General features: G+C 38.4%; 1 protein-coding gene across 1 annotated transcript in view; it reads left to right on the top strand.

Annotated features, from left to right (window-relative positions):
* LRP2 (LDL receptor related protein 2) overlaps nucleotides 1-18,749 on the top strand; it is a 201,086-nt gene that overhangs the window by 90,925 nt on the left and 91,412 nt on the right. Inside the window, exons 18-30 of the mRNA XM_059394122.1 lie at nucleotides 1,332-1,457; nucleotides 2,508-2,638; nucleotides 5,206-5,343; nucleotides 5,747-6,028; nucleotides 7,484-7,723; nucleotides 8,895-9,014; nucleotides 9,125-9,241; nucleotides 11,216-11,593; nucleotides 12,800-13,048; nucleotides 14,422-14,633; nucleotides 15,381-15,565; nucleotides 16,596-16,824; nucleotides 18,117-18,294. Of these exons, the coding sequence (XP_059250105.1) occupies nucleotides 1,332-1,457; nucleotides 2,508-2,638; nucleotides 5,206-5,343; nucleotides 5,747-6,028; nucleotides 7,484-7,723; nucleotides 8,895-9,014; nucleotides 9,125-9,241; nucleotides 11,216-11,593; nucleotides 12,800-13,048; nucleotides 14,422-14,633; nucleotides 15,381-15,565; nucleotides 16,596-16,824; nucleotides 18,117-18,294 (2,585 nt within the window). The remainder of the gene's footprint in view (nucleotides 1-1,331; nucleotides 1,458-2,507; nucleotides 2,639-5,205; nucleotides 5,344-5,746; nucleotides 6,029-7,483; nucleotides 7,724-8,894; nucleotides 9,015-9,124; nucleotides 9,242-11,215; nucleotides 11,594-12,799; nucleotides 13,049-14,421; nucleotides 14,634-15,380; nucleotides 15,566-16,595; nucleotides 16,825-18,116; nucleotides 18,295-18,749) is intronic.

Raw genomic sequence — 18,749 nt, 5'->3', positions numbered from 1 at the left:
GTACAGTGGAATTATCAGGAAAGGCTCAAATTCTTCCCCTGCTTTAATGTATTGATATAAAGCATAGCAAAACTTGCTTAATCATTCAGTAGTTTTCAGACTAAAAAGTCTTTCAGACTACACACTGATTTCATGTTTAACCATTCCATGACTGGCAGTGTCAGACAAAAACAGTTTATACTATTCTTTCTAGGTTCTAATCTTTCTAATTTAAATATGGTTTATAGCTAATATGTTTGTTTTCAACAGGTCTCAGCTGGGTAGTTGTAGTTGAGTGGAATTTAAAAAAAAAAAAAGAAAGAAAGAAAATGTGTAGGAATTCACGAAAGCCTGACTCATGGAGGGCGCATAGTGAGCACTTCACATAATCTTGTCTAATTCAAAAGCTGGTTTGTGAGCCGGGTAGATGACTGCCTGTTAAGCCATAGTTAGGATTCAGATTCCAGGCCTACTTTGACTACAAAACCTTTGTGTCTAAGAACTCTGTATGCTGCCTCTAGAATGTTTATTTTGTATTTAAATTTTCTCCCTGTGAAATAATGTAAGAAACATTTAAAAATTGGTGATACTATTAATAAGAAATTGTATTGCCGTGTAGAGAGTTGATTTTCTAATGAATTTATCTTAAACCAAATCTTTGGCATTTGGTTTTGAAAAGCTGTTAAATTCCTTTCCTACTGACTCTTCCATTTAAAAGAATATGAAGTCACATTTTAGAAAGTTACTTTTGGAAAAGATTAATTTTAATTTCTAAGGCTCACATGAAAGAGAAGTTTTTTTTTCTCCTAGATTTTTCTTTATGTTACTCCTCAGAATAACACACACATGCCTTGGGTAGAGATTGTATGAAAGTTATGTTGGTTTGGGTGCACTCTTCAGTTGGCGGAGCATGTGACTCAGTCTTGGGGTTATAGGTTCGAGCCCCATGTTGGGTATAGGGATTACTTAAAAAATAGAATCATAAAATGTAACCTGAATTATGTCTTTTTATAAAAGAATCTACTTGATGACAATAGTTTTAGCTCCTAGGTTTACCACAGTGGTTCTCTCCTCTGGATGCCCATTTTAATGCCATTTGTATTTGTGACTTTGGTTATATGTCGATAACCAAACTTTTAATTAAGAGACCCAAAAAACAAGAGTTAGATCAGTTGTATACTCAGTCTGCTTAATAGGCAGATTTTATTTTTTCTGTATAAGCCCAATAGCATATACAGAAAATGAAATTAGTTGTAGCAAGTCTCTGGAAAATCTGAGTTTGTGCTAAATCTCTCCAAGTCCTGTAGTTTGTCCCAGTGTTAACATGTTTGATTTATTACCTCTTTTTTTAGGTACATATTCTTCACTGACTGGTTCCGTCCTGCTAAAATTATGAGAGCGTGGAGCGATGGATCTAACATTTTGCCGATAGTAAACACTACTCTTGGATGGCCCAATGGGTTGGCCATTGATTGGGGGTAAGTAGGAATCATCCCAAATTACTGAGTTCCCACTTACTGTGACATAATTATGAAACAATATAATGTAGTAAGGAAACTGGTACTACTTGCACTCAGATATTTTCACATCATTGATTGGTGCTGGGAGAAGGCTATAGAATGATACAAGGATGCAAACATAGTTGGCCAACTTCTCCTGGGATGAAAACTAATGCACTGCATGAATATTCTGAGGGAATTGATAGAGGAGGCAGAATAATAGGACCTTTGAGAGGTCAGTACAGAGGAGGCAAGACCCAAATCCCTTTAGATATAAGATAGAGATTTGATGAAGTTCAAGTCGTGTAATTTTCATAGAGGGCATCTTGAGGATAGGCAATCTTTTGTGTCAATTAATCAACAAATGCATATTTGCACATGTATGTACTCTGGGAGAATTTTGAAGTATAAGAGAATTCTCAGGATATTAATGATCTTAGAATATAGCAAAAGCTATCAGGGTAAAAAAGCTGACAGACATGAAATGCCAAAGTAGTTTATAGGAGAGACCAAAGAAAGAAGTATATTTAGCCTTTTAAACATGGTTTTCTTAACTTGTGGACTTAACCAGGAGAAAAATGAAATACCTAACTTGAAGATAACAACATCTTAAGTTTTCTTTTTCTTTAAAGATTTTATTAATTTATTAGAGAGAGAGAAAGAGTGCATGAGCGGGAGGGAGGAGCGGAGGTAAAGGGAGAAGCCGACTCCACACTGAGCAGGGAGACCCATCTGGGGCTCGATCCCCGGATCCTGGGATCATGACCCAAGCCAAAGGCATATGCTTAATGAACTGAGCCACTCAGGCACCCCCATTTTATGTTTTCTAAGATAATTAAAAAGCACTTTGTGAAAGTACTTGTGTCAGGGGGGCATACAACTATTAGATTTTTAATGAGTATAATTTAGTTTTTAAAAACTTTGCTTAATAAATGTTTCAACTGAACATACCATTTATGAATGCCCTCAGTGTAGAGGATGCATTACTAGTTTCTGGATGACAGATAACTAAGTATTTTATCATTTTAGTGCTTTACGGTTATACTGGGTAGATGCCTTTTTTGATAAAATTGAGCACAGCACCTTTGATGGTTCAGACAGAAGAAACCTGGGCCATATACAGCAGATGACTCATCCATTTGGACTTACTGTCTTTGAAGGTATGCTTTGAAGCAATAAAAGTGTGTTGTTTTTATACTCTGCAAATTGTTGACAGTGGACTCATCCTCATTTGACAGTCTCACACTTCCAGAAAAGTTGGTTACTTTAGAATATGAAAAATGAAAATGGTGCTATTATGTATAGACTAAATATTTGGGTTTTTTTTTGTCTAAACATTTCACTGTTAAGGTGTATTTTTCTTATAGATGCTTTTAGATAATAATTGGTAACTAAGTAGGAATAGCATTTTGTAGGTTGCATGTATTATAAAGTTTAACTCCCTGAGTACTCTTTTACATAAATATCCCACAAGGAAATAGTAAACTACTGCTTTCATCATTTTCAGGAATAATACAAGAGCGTTTGTGGTAACCTGTAATGTTTTGTTGTTTTCTCTATGAATGTCCTCAGATTCGCTGTGGAAAAACCATTACACATATTTACCAACTGCATAGTTACTGAATGACTCTGAAGCTTTTTAGACACATGTTGAGTAACTGATACAATTGTTACGTAGAAATGTTAGAACATGGCTTGTGTAAAATAGCAAGATGTACTTGTTTTTTCATCAACCTTTCTAACAATTGACTGCTGCTAGTAAAGATTGTTGGGGACATGGAATTCTGGGAAGCTACAGCCATCGGGATCACACTGATGTATCCTTCCCTCTTGAGTGAAGGCATGGTATTGTGGGTTGAGTTGCTGGGAATAAGAACGTGGCTTGGCACTTGTGAAACAGGTGGTTTGTCGAGTCTTGAAAATAAGGTTTCTGTGAATGATTGAAAAGTTTGTGCATTGCACAAAAGTGCCAGGTCAGGAGGGTGAGGGGACACTAAAATCTACCATGGTTCTGTTTGAAAAAACCAGCATTAGTCCAGTTAGAGATCCCATTTTGGGATCCACCAGAGGCCTTAACCCATGGGCTAGTTGTGTCCCTGGTTGAAACTTCCTTCTCTGAAAAATCAGCCAGGTGCTTTTAAAGACTAGACACTGACTGTAAATCAAAGACTTTCTCCCACACATACAGTGTGGAATGATAACTAGTAAATATATTGCATGTTCCATCCTGCTGTCCATTTATCTATGGAGGAGGGCATGGTATTTAAAAATATTTTAAAAATGCTCTTGAAAGAGTAAGATTTTTGATGAGATGAGTCAGTTATAAATACTCATCCTTCCTCTTTATGCCTTCCCATTTATTCACTCCCTTTTCATTAATGATGTCAGACAGCCATTTGCTGTTACACCGGAACATTATAACAATGTTAAATTCTCTCTGCTCTTGATAAAATGCTTTGGGATTGAATAAAAATGCAGCTTCAATACCTTTTTGCTTTATCAGTATGAAAAAAAATTTGGTGTATACTCATGAAAAAAACACTGTTTCCCAAATAATAATAATAATAGTAATAGTAATAATAATAATAATAATAATAATGTTTCTCAACACTGCCCTCATTGTGAATTTTTTGTGGAAAATTCTTTGATTGCATAACATCACAGAAATCATCATTCTTTTGAATGAAAGGCTAGATCTGCTTGACTGTGCACCACACAGGAGTGAAAGGTTTATTGAACTTCTTATCTATTTAAGTTTAGTAAGATACCTTCTTGAGTGGTGGGACTCAGTCTAGATAAGATTTAGTAAGTCAGTGACTGATTAGCCATTGATTAGGCCACAGATAAGGAAAACTGGTCTAATGATAAAATTTGTGGCATTTTAGGCATTTTTTTGGTTAGCTGGGAATTTTAAAAGTATCCTTAAAGAGAAAAATTCACTGATTCTTTAAAAAATGTATACGTTCCCTGCTTCAGTAGTTAGTGTAAAGTGAATATGACTAAATTTTTGAAGTTTAGAGTCTTATGAATCCTCTTTCTCACATTTTGAACTTCATGGAAAAGGACTATAGCCGTAGAGGTAGGCACACTACTGTGGATCATTTTACTGATCTCCAGAGCTACAGCAAAAGTTCCTTTTTGTACCAGATCTGTATTTTACCCTTTCAACAGCTTCCTAGTAAAGTTGAGTTTAAAAAAAAAAAGAAATTAGTGTCCTCAGTGAAGACATGAGATATATAGAATGGTCGATCTGAAAGGGAGGTTAGAGATTTAGTCTGTTTTCTTAATTTTACCAAAAACAAAACAAAGCTAAACAAAAAAACCCTCACACAGTTAAGTATTTTGCTTGTAAGCACTCAGAAGTCTAGTGCTTTAGCTAGAATAAGAACTCAGTCATATGAGGCACATTCAGTGCTCTATTGAATAATCCAAAATTTTATTTTTACTTAGGGAAATCTAAACCTAATGGCTATTAAATGCTGTCCACATACTCCATGCATGCCTGCCTGAACTGGAAACCTGGTATCATTAAATATATCATCTTTGCCTTGTAAAGAGTCATTCCTAGAGAGTAACAAGTCACGGAAAACGATCACAGAATCCCATTACAGATACTTACTGGAAAATCTTCTTGCATTTGCAAAAGTGTTGCAAGCATGTTGTATTTCCCAAAAGGATTTATAAGGGAGCTGTGATGAAAATACTAACCACTGGTGTTTCTTCTTAGACTATGTGTTTTTTACTGACTGGAGATTGGGTGCTATTGTTCGTGTCAGAAAAACGGATGGTGGAGACATGAGGGTTATCCGAAATGGCATCGCTAATATAATGCATGTGAAATCATACGATGCCAACATTCAGACTGGTAAGATTGCCACGTTTTTTTCACCTGATTGTATTTATTTAACATGGTGGCTTCTTTTATCTTTAGTACTTGCAGTGTAGGATAGCTCCTGATTGTTACACATTCCTGTCACCTAGATAGTTAAAGAATGTAAGACTTAAAGTTTCTTTTCAGCTCTGTTAACCCTAGAAGTATTGCTGGGAAAACATATTTTAAGGACTTTTCTGTGTTTGTACTGAATGTTATATTTGGCATGTTGATTTCCAGAAAGAAGCCACTTCGTAGTGTTGAGTCGGAACATTGTTCTTTTCCTGTTTGTTTTCCTTCATAGACTACACCTGTGATCCACCCAGTGGAAGTGTACATAACTCACTGTTGTCCCGTCCGTGCCCCGCCCCCCCCGCCCCTGGCATTGCTTTTTCAGGTTCTAACTACTGTAATCAACCCACACATCCGAATGGTGACTGCAGCCACTTCTGCTTCCCGGTGCCAAATTTCCAGCGGGTATGTGGTTGCCCGTATGGAATGAGTTTGACTTCCAATCACTTGACATGCCAGGAAGACCCATCCCATGAACCGCCCATGGAGCAGTGCGGCTCCTTTTCCTTTCCCTGTAACAACGGCAGGTGTGTGCCCAGTCACTACCGCTGTGATGGAGTAGATGACTGTCACGATAACAGCGATGAGCACCTGTGCGGCAAATTCAGTAAGTAACTTACACCCAGGAGAGACTTCTGTGATGAGCAGAATACAGAGAGGTGCCCCCCTCCTTTATTTAAAGGTTGGGTTGTCTCTGTGGGAAAAAAATCATCTGGAATTTCACATTTTAATATGTAGTCCAAGGCCTTAGGAATCTAGGTAATAAATATCATTAATAGATAATGTTACCAGTGATTTCTGCCATTGATTTGGACTATATTGACTAACGGTTTTTTCCCCTTGACTTTGCCTGTTGGATCACCAGTACATCATGACATAAGGCAAGCACCTCAAAAAGTCATATCAAAATAAATAGGCTATAATCTTTCATATATATCTGAAAGGATAGTATTTCAAAATAGGTACTTGGAATCATGGCATTTGAAAAAAATCTATGTGCTACTTTCCCTTTCCCCCACTTTGGAGTAAAATAGGGCTGAAATGGTGGTCTTAACATTTATATTTTTCTTTAGTTGTAATCTAGTCTACAACCTTTGGGGCCTAATGAATGCTATTGCAGAAAACAAAAGCATCCCGTTAAAATGTAAAATGTAAAAAAAAGAAAAGTAAAAAAGAATTGAAATCTAAGAAATTTCTATCAAGGTGAGATCAATGGTAATAATAACCTGATTTTTTTGGAGAGAAAGAAGAGGGTCAGATTTGAAAATAAAAGTGTGCACTTGCACTTATCTGAAATTTCTAAAATTTTCTCTCTTTTGTTTGTTACTTCCTGTCTCTGAAAGTACCCATTTTTGCCTGAATATTTTATGAATTTGCATTTCTTGGATGGCACATTTTCAAGGTTTCTTCAGAAACTGTGATTAGAGGAACTAGCTTAGAAGTAAGGGATGGGCCTCAGATCACACCAACTAGAGATTGAATATGGGGCTGGGTCCTAAGTCTCCCAAAGCCTCAGTTTCCTCATCTTTAAAATGCAGATAATTCTGCATACTTCCCAGTATTCATGTGAAGATTAAGAGAGAAAAAAAATACGAAGCACTTAGAGAAATGCCTGGTGTATGATAATTGCTAAAGAAATGTCCGCTAGTGATGATGAGGCTGATGATAAGGACTTGCACATTTCTTCCCTTTTTGAATTTTTACTTAATTAATTTATTTATTTATATTTTAAGATTTTATTTATTTATTTGACAGAGATCACAAGCAGGCAGAGAGGGAGGCAGAGAGAGAGAGGAGGAAGCTGACTCCCCGCTGAGCAGAGAGCCCAAGGTGGGGCTGGATCCCAGGACCCTGAGATCATGACCTGAACCTTAACCCACTGAGCCACCCAGGCGCCCTCTTTTATCTCTCTCTTTTTTTTTAAATTAAGTTCCGTTAGCCAAGCTCCTCTTCTCATTTGGTATATTGCTCCCATTGAAAAAGAAGAACTGGGTCTTTACAAGCTAAGAACGCGTCTGACATAGAAACAAACATCTTGGTGACCAGTTTATTTTCATTGTAGATAATTCCTGCGCACCTTCCGCCTTCACCTGTCGAAATGGAGAGTGCATCCCCGCACACTGGAAGTGTGACCAGCAGTTCGACTGTGTGGACGGCAGTGACGAGGAGAACTGCCCCTCCCAGGCACCCGTTTCCTGCCCTGCATCCTTCTTCACCTGCGATAATCACCTGTGTATCCCAAGGAGCTGGCTCTGTGACACAGATAATGATTGCTCAGATGGATCTGACGAGAAGAACTGCGGTAAGTTTGGCACGGACTTCCGTTGGTGGGTCAGCCTAGTGAACAGATGTCAACAGTCAGGAGGCCTTGTGCACTTTCCTCCAAGGCTCACAACAGTTTTCACGATGTCGTTGTCACGTCTGTTGTATCTGTCAGTTCCCGTATCAATTGGCTGTAAGATCAAAGACACCAGAAACTTTTGATTGCCCCTGAGCCTGGAGTTCTGTGGATGCAAAACAGGGATCTGGGTCTGATGTCTTAACATCCAGACTCGAACTGGGAAAGAACTGCTCCACTGACTTTTCACATATTTAAGGCAAATTTGTTTTTTTCTAAATCATATAAATGATCCAGATATTTGGCTACTGGTTTTTCTTCTCATTTCATAGAGGCAAAAAGGGGATAAAATACAGAGGCATGGGAAATTTAAATTTCCATTAGAGCTGTCTGCCTGCTTTTCATCTTGATAGTTCTGATTTCTTTTAGGTTACTGTTTTTGTGTCTGTAATCATGGTTTAGGGTGGAGTTCCCTGGAGGAACGTCTAGTCTTGGTTGCATGACTTGGCTGCATGACTTGGCAAGTCACTTTCCTCTGTAGCATTTGGACTTTAAGACCTCTTTTAGCTTTCACATTCTGTGAGTCTCTCTTTAATACGGCTTCATGAGGATGGGGCAGCCAGCAAGCACATCTGACTCAAAGGCTATGTCTCTTCCACATGGTGAGACCCTGGTTTCTAGAATTAATTGTTCTGCTTAGACTTTGGATTAAATGCAGTCGTGACCTGTCTGTATACTGTGGCTGCTAGGCCTGTGGGTCTTGCCAACCATGATGCCTAGTTGGGCTCCATTGCTTAGCATTGCTGTGGAGCCACAGACTCTGTCCGTAATACTCATGAGGTGTTGTCCAGTCCAAGTTCATGATGCTTGCTCTGAAAGTGTCGTCTGTTTTTCAAAGTTTAATCACAGATTATAACTCTGACCTATCATCTTTTTATTCCTCTTTCTAAAAAACTGTCCTGGCTTTGCGTGCTCTTTCTGGGCTGACTTTGGCAATGTGGCCAACTTGAAAGAATTTTGGACACACATACAAATGAGATGACTTGTGTATCTCCTTAGTGTTTTGCAGTTTGGCTCTAGTAAGCACTGAACAAGAAATAAACCGTTACTTGATTTTGTTTTTGAATGACATTAGAACTTACAGAGACATGCATGCCTACTCAGTTTCATTGTCCTGATCATCGCTGTATTGACCTATCTTTTGTCTGTGATGGGGACAAGGACTGCGTTGATGGATCTGATGAAGCTGGTTGTGGTAAGTAGATTGCTTTATTTTTATTCTTGATGTTTAAAAATAATCTCAGTGTTTAGTGGTTTTCTCCTTGAGCTAATTTCTAATGCTTTTTTTTTTTCCCTCATTCTTAGTAATTAATTGCACTACTTCTCAATTCAAATGTGCCAGTGAGGGTCGGTGTATTAGTAACATATATCATTGTGATGGTGTTTTTGACTGTGATGATCACTCTGATGAGATAGACTGTCGTAAGTACCATATATCTATCTGCATGTATCATTTTTCTTAAAAGATTTTATTTATTTTAGAGGGCAGGGGAGAGAGGGAGGGTGCTAGCAGGAGGAGGGGCAGAGGGAGAAGTAAAGAAAGATTCTCAGGCAGGTTCCATGCTGAGGCCAGAGCCCAGAGTGGGGGCTGGGTTTCAGGACCCTGAGATCTTGACCTCAGCTGAAGTCAAGATCAACCAACTGCACCACCGAGGTACCCCTGCACGTTTCAGTTTTATTGGCATTGATACTACTGCAGGTTTTCCCTAATTTGGATAAACTTTGGAGGGAAGACAGCCTGAATTACAAACTATTATCAAAGGATTATGGTATTGAACACACAGTAAAGTTGACTAGGTATTTCCAAATAATGACTTAAAATTTGTGAATCAAGTGGTTGTATAAATGGGCATGTTCTAATAGTTCTTAAGTAGGTTAAATATTTTTTAGATATTTTTGTTCTTACTATTAATTTTTCCTAGGATATCCTAAATTAGTGGGTTTTAAGTTTTGGGGGCTTCCTATACATAAAGATGTCTTAATGGTTTCTTTGAAATCTCAGTAGAGAGATCAAATTATGGTATAGATATGGTGTGAAGTGGTATTTGATATTGACTCAAATGAATTCATTTCAGCTAGTATTTGTTGAATATCTGCTGAGATGTTCCTTAGAGTAGGGTAAGAGAAATTATGTAATATAAGAGATAACTGAAGCAAAGTATACAGTTACAAGGGCCTTAGAAATGGTACAAGTAAAATTCAGTTGAGGTTCACAGAAAAGAAATTCCTTCTGGTCCTATGATTCAAGGAGAACTTCATGAAATATAAATCTGATGGATCTATAATCTCCATGGTCCGGAGACCTATAGTGGACGGGAACTCTTATTGCTCACTTTTTGTGTTAAATAGATTTTATACTGTAAATAAATGATCGTTTGTTAGAATAATGGTGTTTTGGATCATAAAAAGTAGATTTTTATTAATTTCTTTCTCCCCAGTAAGGAACAAAAGTGTTTAAATCTATGAATACAAAGAAAAGTTAAGGGGGGCCTGGGTGGCTCAGTAAGTTAAAGCCTCTGCCTTCAGCTCAGGTCATGATCTCAGTATCCTGGGATTGAGCCCCACATCAGGCTCTCTGATCAAGAGGGAACCTCCTTCCCTACCCTCTCTCTCTGCCTGCCTCTCTGCCAACCTATGATCTCTGTCAAATAAATTTAAAAAAGAAAAAGAAAAAAGAAAAGTTAAATAAAATGTATATTACTTTATAGATGTGTACCGCACCCAGAAATTCTTAATCACTGATTTCCTGTTTCATGTTGAAAACATGAAAACATGAAATTCTTCTGTGATGGTTTGTGGTTAAACTGTCAATTGCCGTTGACTTGGCTGTTGCTTGACAAGGTCCCTGGGAGGAAGCTTGGGTTTACCCCTGTGAGATAGGGAAGCAACTTTTATCTCTCCAGGATTGCTCAATGAATAGTGGAAAGTTTACAAAGAAGTAAGGATTTACTGTCACCTTTTGTTTACATGATTTGTGCTGGTTTCATTGGGTATAGGTTGCTTGAGGGTAAATTAATAACATCGAAATATATGATACTAAACAATGAATTCAGAGTAACAAATTAATGGCTGTTTAAGCTCTATTGAAATGCACTGGTGATTATTTAATAAAGAGGCAGACAAATTTTATTTAACCTGTAATTGAATGAACATTAAAAACATAGGAAACAGAATTTTATTTTGACTCAGGAACTTCTCAGACACATAAAGATTTCTCTTTACCACAGTGTTTGAAAACCCTGTATCATTTGAGACTTTGCTGTTTTAACTTGTCATAGTCATTATCATAAACCTACCATTGATCCAAAATCATTCCCTCTGAATCTAGGAATTCTATAAAAAGGATTATGAATTCACTGCATTCACAAGCCCGTCTCCCCCTTGCATTTCTCTTAGCAACTAGGCCTCCTGGGATGTGCCACCCAGATGAATTTCAGTGCCAAGCAGATGGTGTCTGCATCCCGAAGAGCTGGGAGTGTGATGGGCACCAAGACTGCATCTCTGGATCTGATGAGCACCATGGCTGTCCCCCCAGGACCTGTCCTCCTTCTCACTTCCTGTGTGACAATGGAAACTGCATCCGCAGAGATTGGCTCTGTGATGGGGACAATGACTGCAGGGATATGAGTGATGAGAAGGACTGCCCCACTCAGGCCTTTCACTGTCCCAGTTGGCAGTGGCATTGCCCTGACCATAACATCTGTGTGAATCTGAGTGCAGTGTGTGATGGCGTCTTTGACTGCCCCAAAGGGACAGATGAATCCCCACTATGCAGTAAGTTTCCTGACCACAGTTTAATGGCCATAAATTCATTCTGAGCGCACAGTAGCCTGTTGGCCATCACCGTTGTCTCAGTCACCATATAGCTTTAAGGGATTTCGGTTCCTCTAAGAGTTCAAATCTGTGTAGGATAAGCATCATGGAATTCAAATAAATCACCACTGGCTGCTATTTCTCATTAAATCCTTTGCACTTGGTTCTGTGTTTTTACTTAATTTTTTAAAAAATGAGACCAAATGAGGCCATTAGATTGTCAAATTAAAAAAAAATTTTTTTTCGGACTGTGGTCCTAAGGTTTTCTAACTTTAATATTTTCTAATTTCAATCACAACTTGCCACAAAACAAATGAAGTTCGGGGATTTGTGTTTGCTGTGATTAAAATCCTGTGATTGGCATGTGATCCTAATTGCTGTCCTTTCTTTCTTTCCTTTTTAATCAATGCTCACTCTCAGATGAACCCTGGCCAGGTATGATTGCAAAATATTTTAGATTCCTATGATTTTAAATGAGTTACGTTTGTGCTGAAGATATTCTAATCATTTTGACTGACTTCTCCCTCTAGAGCGTGTTTCATATCAGGACTCTGAAAAATAACTTTAGAGTATACACATGACAATGGAGGGCATTTGCATCCCAGGCATAAGACTGACTTTGTTCGGGTGGCTTCAGGCATTGCTGTTTTGGCCCGGAAAGGAAGCAATGGTGGCTTGCTGGTGGATCTGTGCCCTCTAGTGTTCCAACTGCCTTTCCCTTTTCCATTTATTCACTTTCATAGATCTCTGAGCTCTTGCTCTTGAATGTCAAAGTCTTACCTTCCATTTCTCTGTAGGTAGAAGAACGTCAGGAAGCAAGTGGGAAGTAATTTAAGTCTCTTTGCATGCTTTATCAATGACGGTTCTGTTTCTTGATGCTAGCAAGATTTTCCCAAGATTGTCTCACTGCACCAAATGGAGTTATAATAGAGGGTATAGTGAAGAAAATGGTTTAAGTCTAGTAATTGTGAAGCACAGTAAGTCCTTGAGCAAATTAGAGCAGATACTGATGAGCCTATGGGACTTATCCAAGTGAGTGCTTTTCTTAGTTCTTACCTGGGTATTGTGTTGAAGGTGTCAGCAGGCTGTATGACAAATGTTACAATAGACTAAACCAAAAAAGCAAAGATTCCTGACTTTTCTCCTTTGTGATTCTCTTTATTCTAGACCAGGATAGCTGCTCAGATTCCAATGGTGGTTGTACTCATCAGTGCATTCAGGGCCCCTTTGGGGCTCAGTGCCTGTGTCCATCAGGATACCTTCTTGCCAACGATTCTAAGACCTGTGAAGACATAGATGAATGTGATGTCCCAGGCTTTTGTAGCCAGCATTGTTTCAATACGAGAGGTTCTTTCCGGTGCTGGTGTGATGATGAATACACATTAGACACTGACAGAAGGACTTGCAAAATTACAGGTAATGACTGAACTTGAAAGTGAACTAAGTCCAGCCAGTATAACAGCACACTCCAGAATTTAAGATCAAATGTTGCGTGCTGGTGTTTGACAGTGTTGGGAGTCAAATGGACTTGAATCTTAGATGGGTTATGTAACCTCTTTAAACCTCAGTTTATTATGAGGATTAAATAAGTTAATACTCATAAAGATCTTGGCATATTTTGGAAAATGGAAGTTTAAACATAAGTAGGTAGATGATTTTTCTATTATTTAAAGTACTATCAATGGTTTTTGTATTTTTTAAAAATGATGTCTATATCACATGAGTCAGTTCGACCAGTATTAATTCAGTTTCTATGATGTGAAATTGATTTTAGTATGTGTGAAGCTATTGATTTGACTGCTTCAAAAGGGACCAAATAAAGAAGTAAGAAAAAAATAGATGGTTCCTTTCTCTTTCAAGTAGGAATGTGGATGGTAGACAGTCCAGAGGATAAAGTTAGGGGTAACGGCTGTGTGCCCTGCTAAAACTTGGCGTCATTCATTACCAAAAAAGAAGTAGAGAGGGGATATTGAGAGATAATTAAAAGTCTCTGCTACAGCTCAGTGCCTCAGGCAAAACAAAAATATTTTAAGAATTAATTCCTGTTGTTAGGAAGCCTGCATTCCAGGAGGGAAGATAATATTCAAAAGTAAGTACAAAAATAACAAATAATAACCGGGAAAAATGCAAGGATAGTTCGTTCCAGATTGATAGTGAGACAAACATTGCAGTATAATTATGCAAGGAAGAAAGCTATTTTGGAAAAAGCTTATATTAAATACTCGTGGAAATCAGCTATTAAGATAAACATGAAATGAATAAATTATTTTTATAGGGACTTCTCTTTGTTTTTCCTAGTACTATAGTTTGGAGTTAAGTCTTCCTTCTGTTATCAAAAGTATTGCATCAAATATTTAAGAGATGGTTTTTTTTTAATTTTTAAATTTTATATAAACACATAATGTATTATTAGCCCCAGGGTACAGGTCTGTGAATTGCCAGGTTTACACACTTCACAGCACTCACCATAGCACATACCCTCCCCAATGTCCATAACCCCACCACTCTCTCCCTATCCGCCACCCCATCCCCTGCAACCCTCGGTTTGTTTTGTGAGATTAAGAGTCACTTACGGTTTGTCTCCCTCCTGATCCCATCTCGTTTCATTTATTCTTTTCCTACCCCCCAGACCCTCCTCGTTGCCTCTCAAATTCCTCCTATCAGGGAGATCATTTGATAGTTGTCTTTCTCCGGTGACTTAATTCGCTAAGCATAATAACCAAAGAGGTGTTTTAATTGTGGTGGTTTCTCCCACATTCATTGACATTTTTCATCTTCTTCTTGGGCAGGATCTGAAAGCCTGTTGCTGCTTGTGGCAAGTCAGAGCCAGATTATTGCTGACAATATCACCTCCCACGTTCACAGTATCTATTCAATTGTCCAGAATGGTTTTCACATTGTAGCTCTTGATTTTGATTCAGTCAGTGGTCGTGTCTTTTGGTCTGACGGAAGTCAGGGTCAAATCTGGAGTGCGTTACAGAATGGAACAGACAGAAGATTAGTAAGTACATTTCTGTTGATCTTCAGCCTGACTAGTCCCCCTATCTTGGGTCTGTTACTCTTACTCACCCAGGAGAACAGGTCCTATCTCATCCTGGGTAGCTCTCCTATTCCCCTCTGGGCTGTATTGCACCCCAAAGGCCTGGATGTTCATAACTCCCAATATATACGGATATTTTAGAAAAGAATGTGGCCTCCAAAGGCAGATCTGTGATTCTGAATTCCAGGTCACATGATCCTGAGACTTCACAGTTTTTTCCCCCATAGTCGATGAGAGCAAAGGAAAATATGTGGGAGTTAGTGGTTGCTTTTTCTTAGTTTTAGTCTGGTTATGTTTCTCGATCCATCTCCCACAGTTTGTTTCTTAACACTTGATGGTTGTGTTTCCTCAGCCCTGTAGGACTTAATTTTGTAATTGTTGGCATTTAATCAGTAAGGAGATTATTTTGGCATGTGAACATTATAAAGTTTCATAGATTTGCCAGCTTAGCGAATGGATAGAGCTTTTGTTTAAATGCAGAAGGTTTAAGCAGTAGAAGTATCCTAGAGTATTCAATCCTACAAAATGTAGTATATTTTTCTTGGAAAGCCCTACTGTTGATTTGGTGGTTAGCTACCTGGAAGACAAAATTTTCTCATTGTCATAAGCAATCATATGAGTTCAGTGTCTTATTATAGATTTTCATATAATTTCAACGTCTGTATCTATTACCTTTAGAATTCACTTTGTATTCATTTTTGTCTTTAGATACTTAACAGTGGTGTCACTATGGCTGAAAGTATTGTGGTAGATTGGGTAGGTCGCAATCTTTACTGGACAGACTTTGCTCTGGAAACAATTGAAGTATCTAAACTGGATGGTAGCCACAGGACCGTGCTGATCAGTAAGAATGTATCAAATCCAAGGGGACTAGCATTAGATCCCAGAATTGGGTAAGGCTTTTTTTTTCTTTTTTCTTTTTTAATGATACTGCTGTGACATGATTATGAGGGAAAAACAGTAGTAACCTGATGTGGCTGACATGCATACCTCAACATTTGAAATGCAGCCTTGTTTAAACATCTCTGTAGAAATGGTAACCATCCAAGGGTTAATTGGTATCCTTCCTTTATCTGTTTAGTCTTCTTCATAAATCATAAGAGCGATTGGTTGTTCACTTGAAGAACACATGGATTCATTAGCTTGGTGATACAATTATTGAACCGATTGTTACAGAATTATATAATTAGGTCTCCAATGAATGCATATAATAGTATCCCATAGATGGGCCAGTTTATAACTTTGATATCTCATTGTTATACAACAGCAACAACAAAAAGCAAGATTTTCCTGCTTTAGTTTTATGTTATTAGAGTTCCCTTTTAGGTCATATAGGGAGGAAAGAGTTTGCTTGCTGGTCAAACAATGGGAAGGAGAAATTCTCCCATGTGCTTTGAAACGTTGGATGGCTTCCTTCCTTGAATTTACTTCAGATTCTCTAACTTAGATTCTCTTCAGTAGAATTGTGAGTTAGGCAGATGATACTCGATGGCAATGATGACTTCTAGGTATTGAGAAGTATTACACACCAGTGAAATTTAAGATGGATCTCTGACGATGAACAAGTGACTCTCTTATCTTAAAAAATGACAGCATAGATAAACAAGGCTAGATGGATGTTTATAGATCAGCTATTTGTGGATTATACAGAAACATGAATAGACATTGAGACATTTCATTGTCATAATGTTCTGCATGTTTTATGAACATTATAGAAACCCCCAGATGGCTTATGACTGCATTATGATCACAGTTTTACTTGGGGACACTGAGAGGCAGTCATACACTCTGTACAGACTTTCTCAACTGGAGATGATTTATTTTAAGCAGCACATAATGATGACTTTGTCTTACTTAAAGTGGCAGTTATTTTCCAGATTGAAATAATATCCTTTCCAGTTGGTAACAAATTTCATTTTGCAGTGACCACTTGATGTTCTGGTCTGACTGGGGCCACCAACCCCGTATCGAGCGAGCCGGCATGGATGGCAATCTGCGCACTGTTATTGTCCAGGACAAGATTTTCTGGCCCAGTGGCCTAACTATTGACTACCCCAACAGACTGCTCTACTTTATGGATGCCTATCTTGATTACATAGACTATTGTGATTATAATGGACAGCATCGCAGGCAGCTAATAGCCAGTGATTTGGTAAGTTGACACAGAGGAAGACTAAACTTACGAACCCATAAGAGTAGCTTAGTCGAAAGCACATACAGTAATAAGAAAACTAAGAAATGAATTATTGTGTCTTAGACATTACCAGGTCAATCCAGGGACTGTCAACAGGAGTCAGGGCTTATCCATATTTTCTTACCAACAGAAAATAAATATTTTCATTCCAGTTCATGGTCAGATTGTACCATGTCCAGGAAGGATTAATTGTTTGTGTGATTTAGTTGACCTGTAGATGCTTATCTGTTGCTTCTACGGTTTAGATAAGTGTGTTAAGCAAAAATTAATAATTTCATATTCAAATTCCTCAATTAATTCATAACCTGTTACATATTTCATATCTTTCATTGGAGTATAATTGTTACACAATGCGATATTGGTTTCAGGTGCACAACTTACTGATTAGACAATTCTGAATGTTAATCAATTTTTATTCAGAAAATGCCAGTGAATTTACTTTCACAAGTTAAATGGGAAAATACAGAAAACATGTATTTTGCCAAAGAGCTGTTCCAGACTTCTATTTAAAATTGTCATTGTTGGAGTGCCTGGATGGTTTAGATAATTAAGGTCTGACTCTTGATTCAGCTCAGGTCATGATCTCAAGGTCCTGAGATCTAGGCCCACATTGGGATCTGTGCTCAGCATGAGTCTGTTTGGGTTTCTCTCTCCCCTTTCCCACTGCCCCTTCCCCTGATCATGCTCTTTCTGTCTCTAAAATAAATAAGTCTAAAAAAGTAATAAAAAATAATACAGTTGTCACTGTTGATAGTTCTGTTGCCTTAGGAGACCCTGGCAGGGTCTCCCTACCTTCAGAGAATAGGCATCTACTATCAGATTTATGTGAATCTGTGACTGGCAGAGATAGCACTGGATAAACAGTGGTGATAATGGGCTGGGGGCTGAGGCTTGGGAGTAGGAGATCCTGATAAGTCATCTTACTTATTTTTAGACTAAAATGTTGCTTTTGTTTGTAAATTGGATGCCCAGAGTAATTACCAGAGTAAAAAGGAAGACTAAATGACACACACAGGTGAAACAGTTTTGAGTAATACAATGGGATATAATACGATGGGATATATATATATATAGGTCAAGCAGTGCATTTTTTTTTATGTCTCTTGCACAATGGCTTCCCCATGTCTTTATTAAATAATTAAATGCTAAAGGAAACCATCTTCTTGGACAGATACCCTTTTCCTTTTGTATATTAGTCACCTTGTTTTTTATTTCTGGGTGAAGTCTCATTGTTCTCTCTGGCTTCACAGATTCTGCGACATCCCTATGCCCTCACTCTCTTCGAAGATTCCGTGTACTGGACTGACCGTTCAACTTACCAGGTGATTCGAGCCAATAAGTGGCATGGTGGGAACCAGTCAGTCATAATTCATACTGCTCAGCAGCCCCTTGGGGTTGTTGCAGTCCATCCTGTGAAACAACCAGAGGGTAAGTGGTATAGAGACACATGCCTGGGACTAGCTTGGAAAACACGTGTGCAGGGAATGCTGAGTGTACAGTGTTGCAGACCTGTTTGAGCAATACATTTTCCTTTCCTCTTCACCAACCACCCCAGTCCTAACATTTCCATTACTTTCATTTACTGTGGTAGACAAAAATCTTGTGTGTAACAACAGTGACTTGAAATTGTGTCCTTTTATTCAGCAGTTGGCGTCTGTCTCTGGGACGGTCTCAGAATCCCCATTTCCTTGGCCGACAACTGGAACACAGACCAGATAGTCTCTTCGATCCTTTTCTTGCTACCACTCTGGGGTTTGGAGCAGCTTATTCTTAGGACTTGTTTATTATGGCACCGGTGTCCTGAGGGTTCCGTGCTGCGGCTTCCCCAAGTCATCCTAGATGTAGGGTGTGCATGGCTGGGGGTGACTTACACATTTGGCATT

The sequence above is a fragment of the Mustela nigripes genome, chromosome 3, assembly GCF_022355385.1.
Source record: "Mustela nigripes isolate SB6536 chromosome 3, MUSNIG.SB6536, whole genome shotgun sequence".
Taxonomy (NCBI): Eukaryota; Metazoa; Chordata; class Mammalia; order Carnivora; family Mustelidae; genus Mustela; species Mustela nigripes.
Note: the sequence above shows the minus strand (reverse complement) of the source record. Positions and strands in the feature narration are given on the sequence as shown.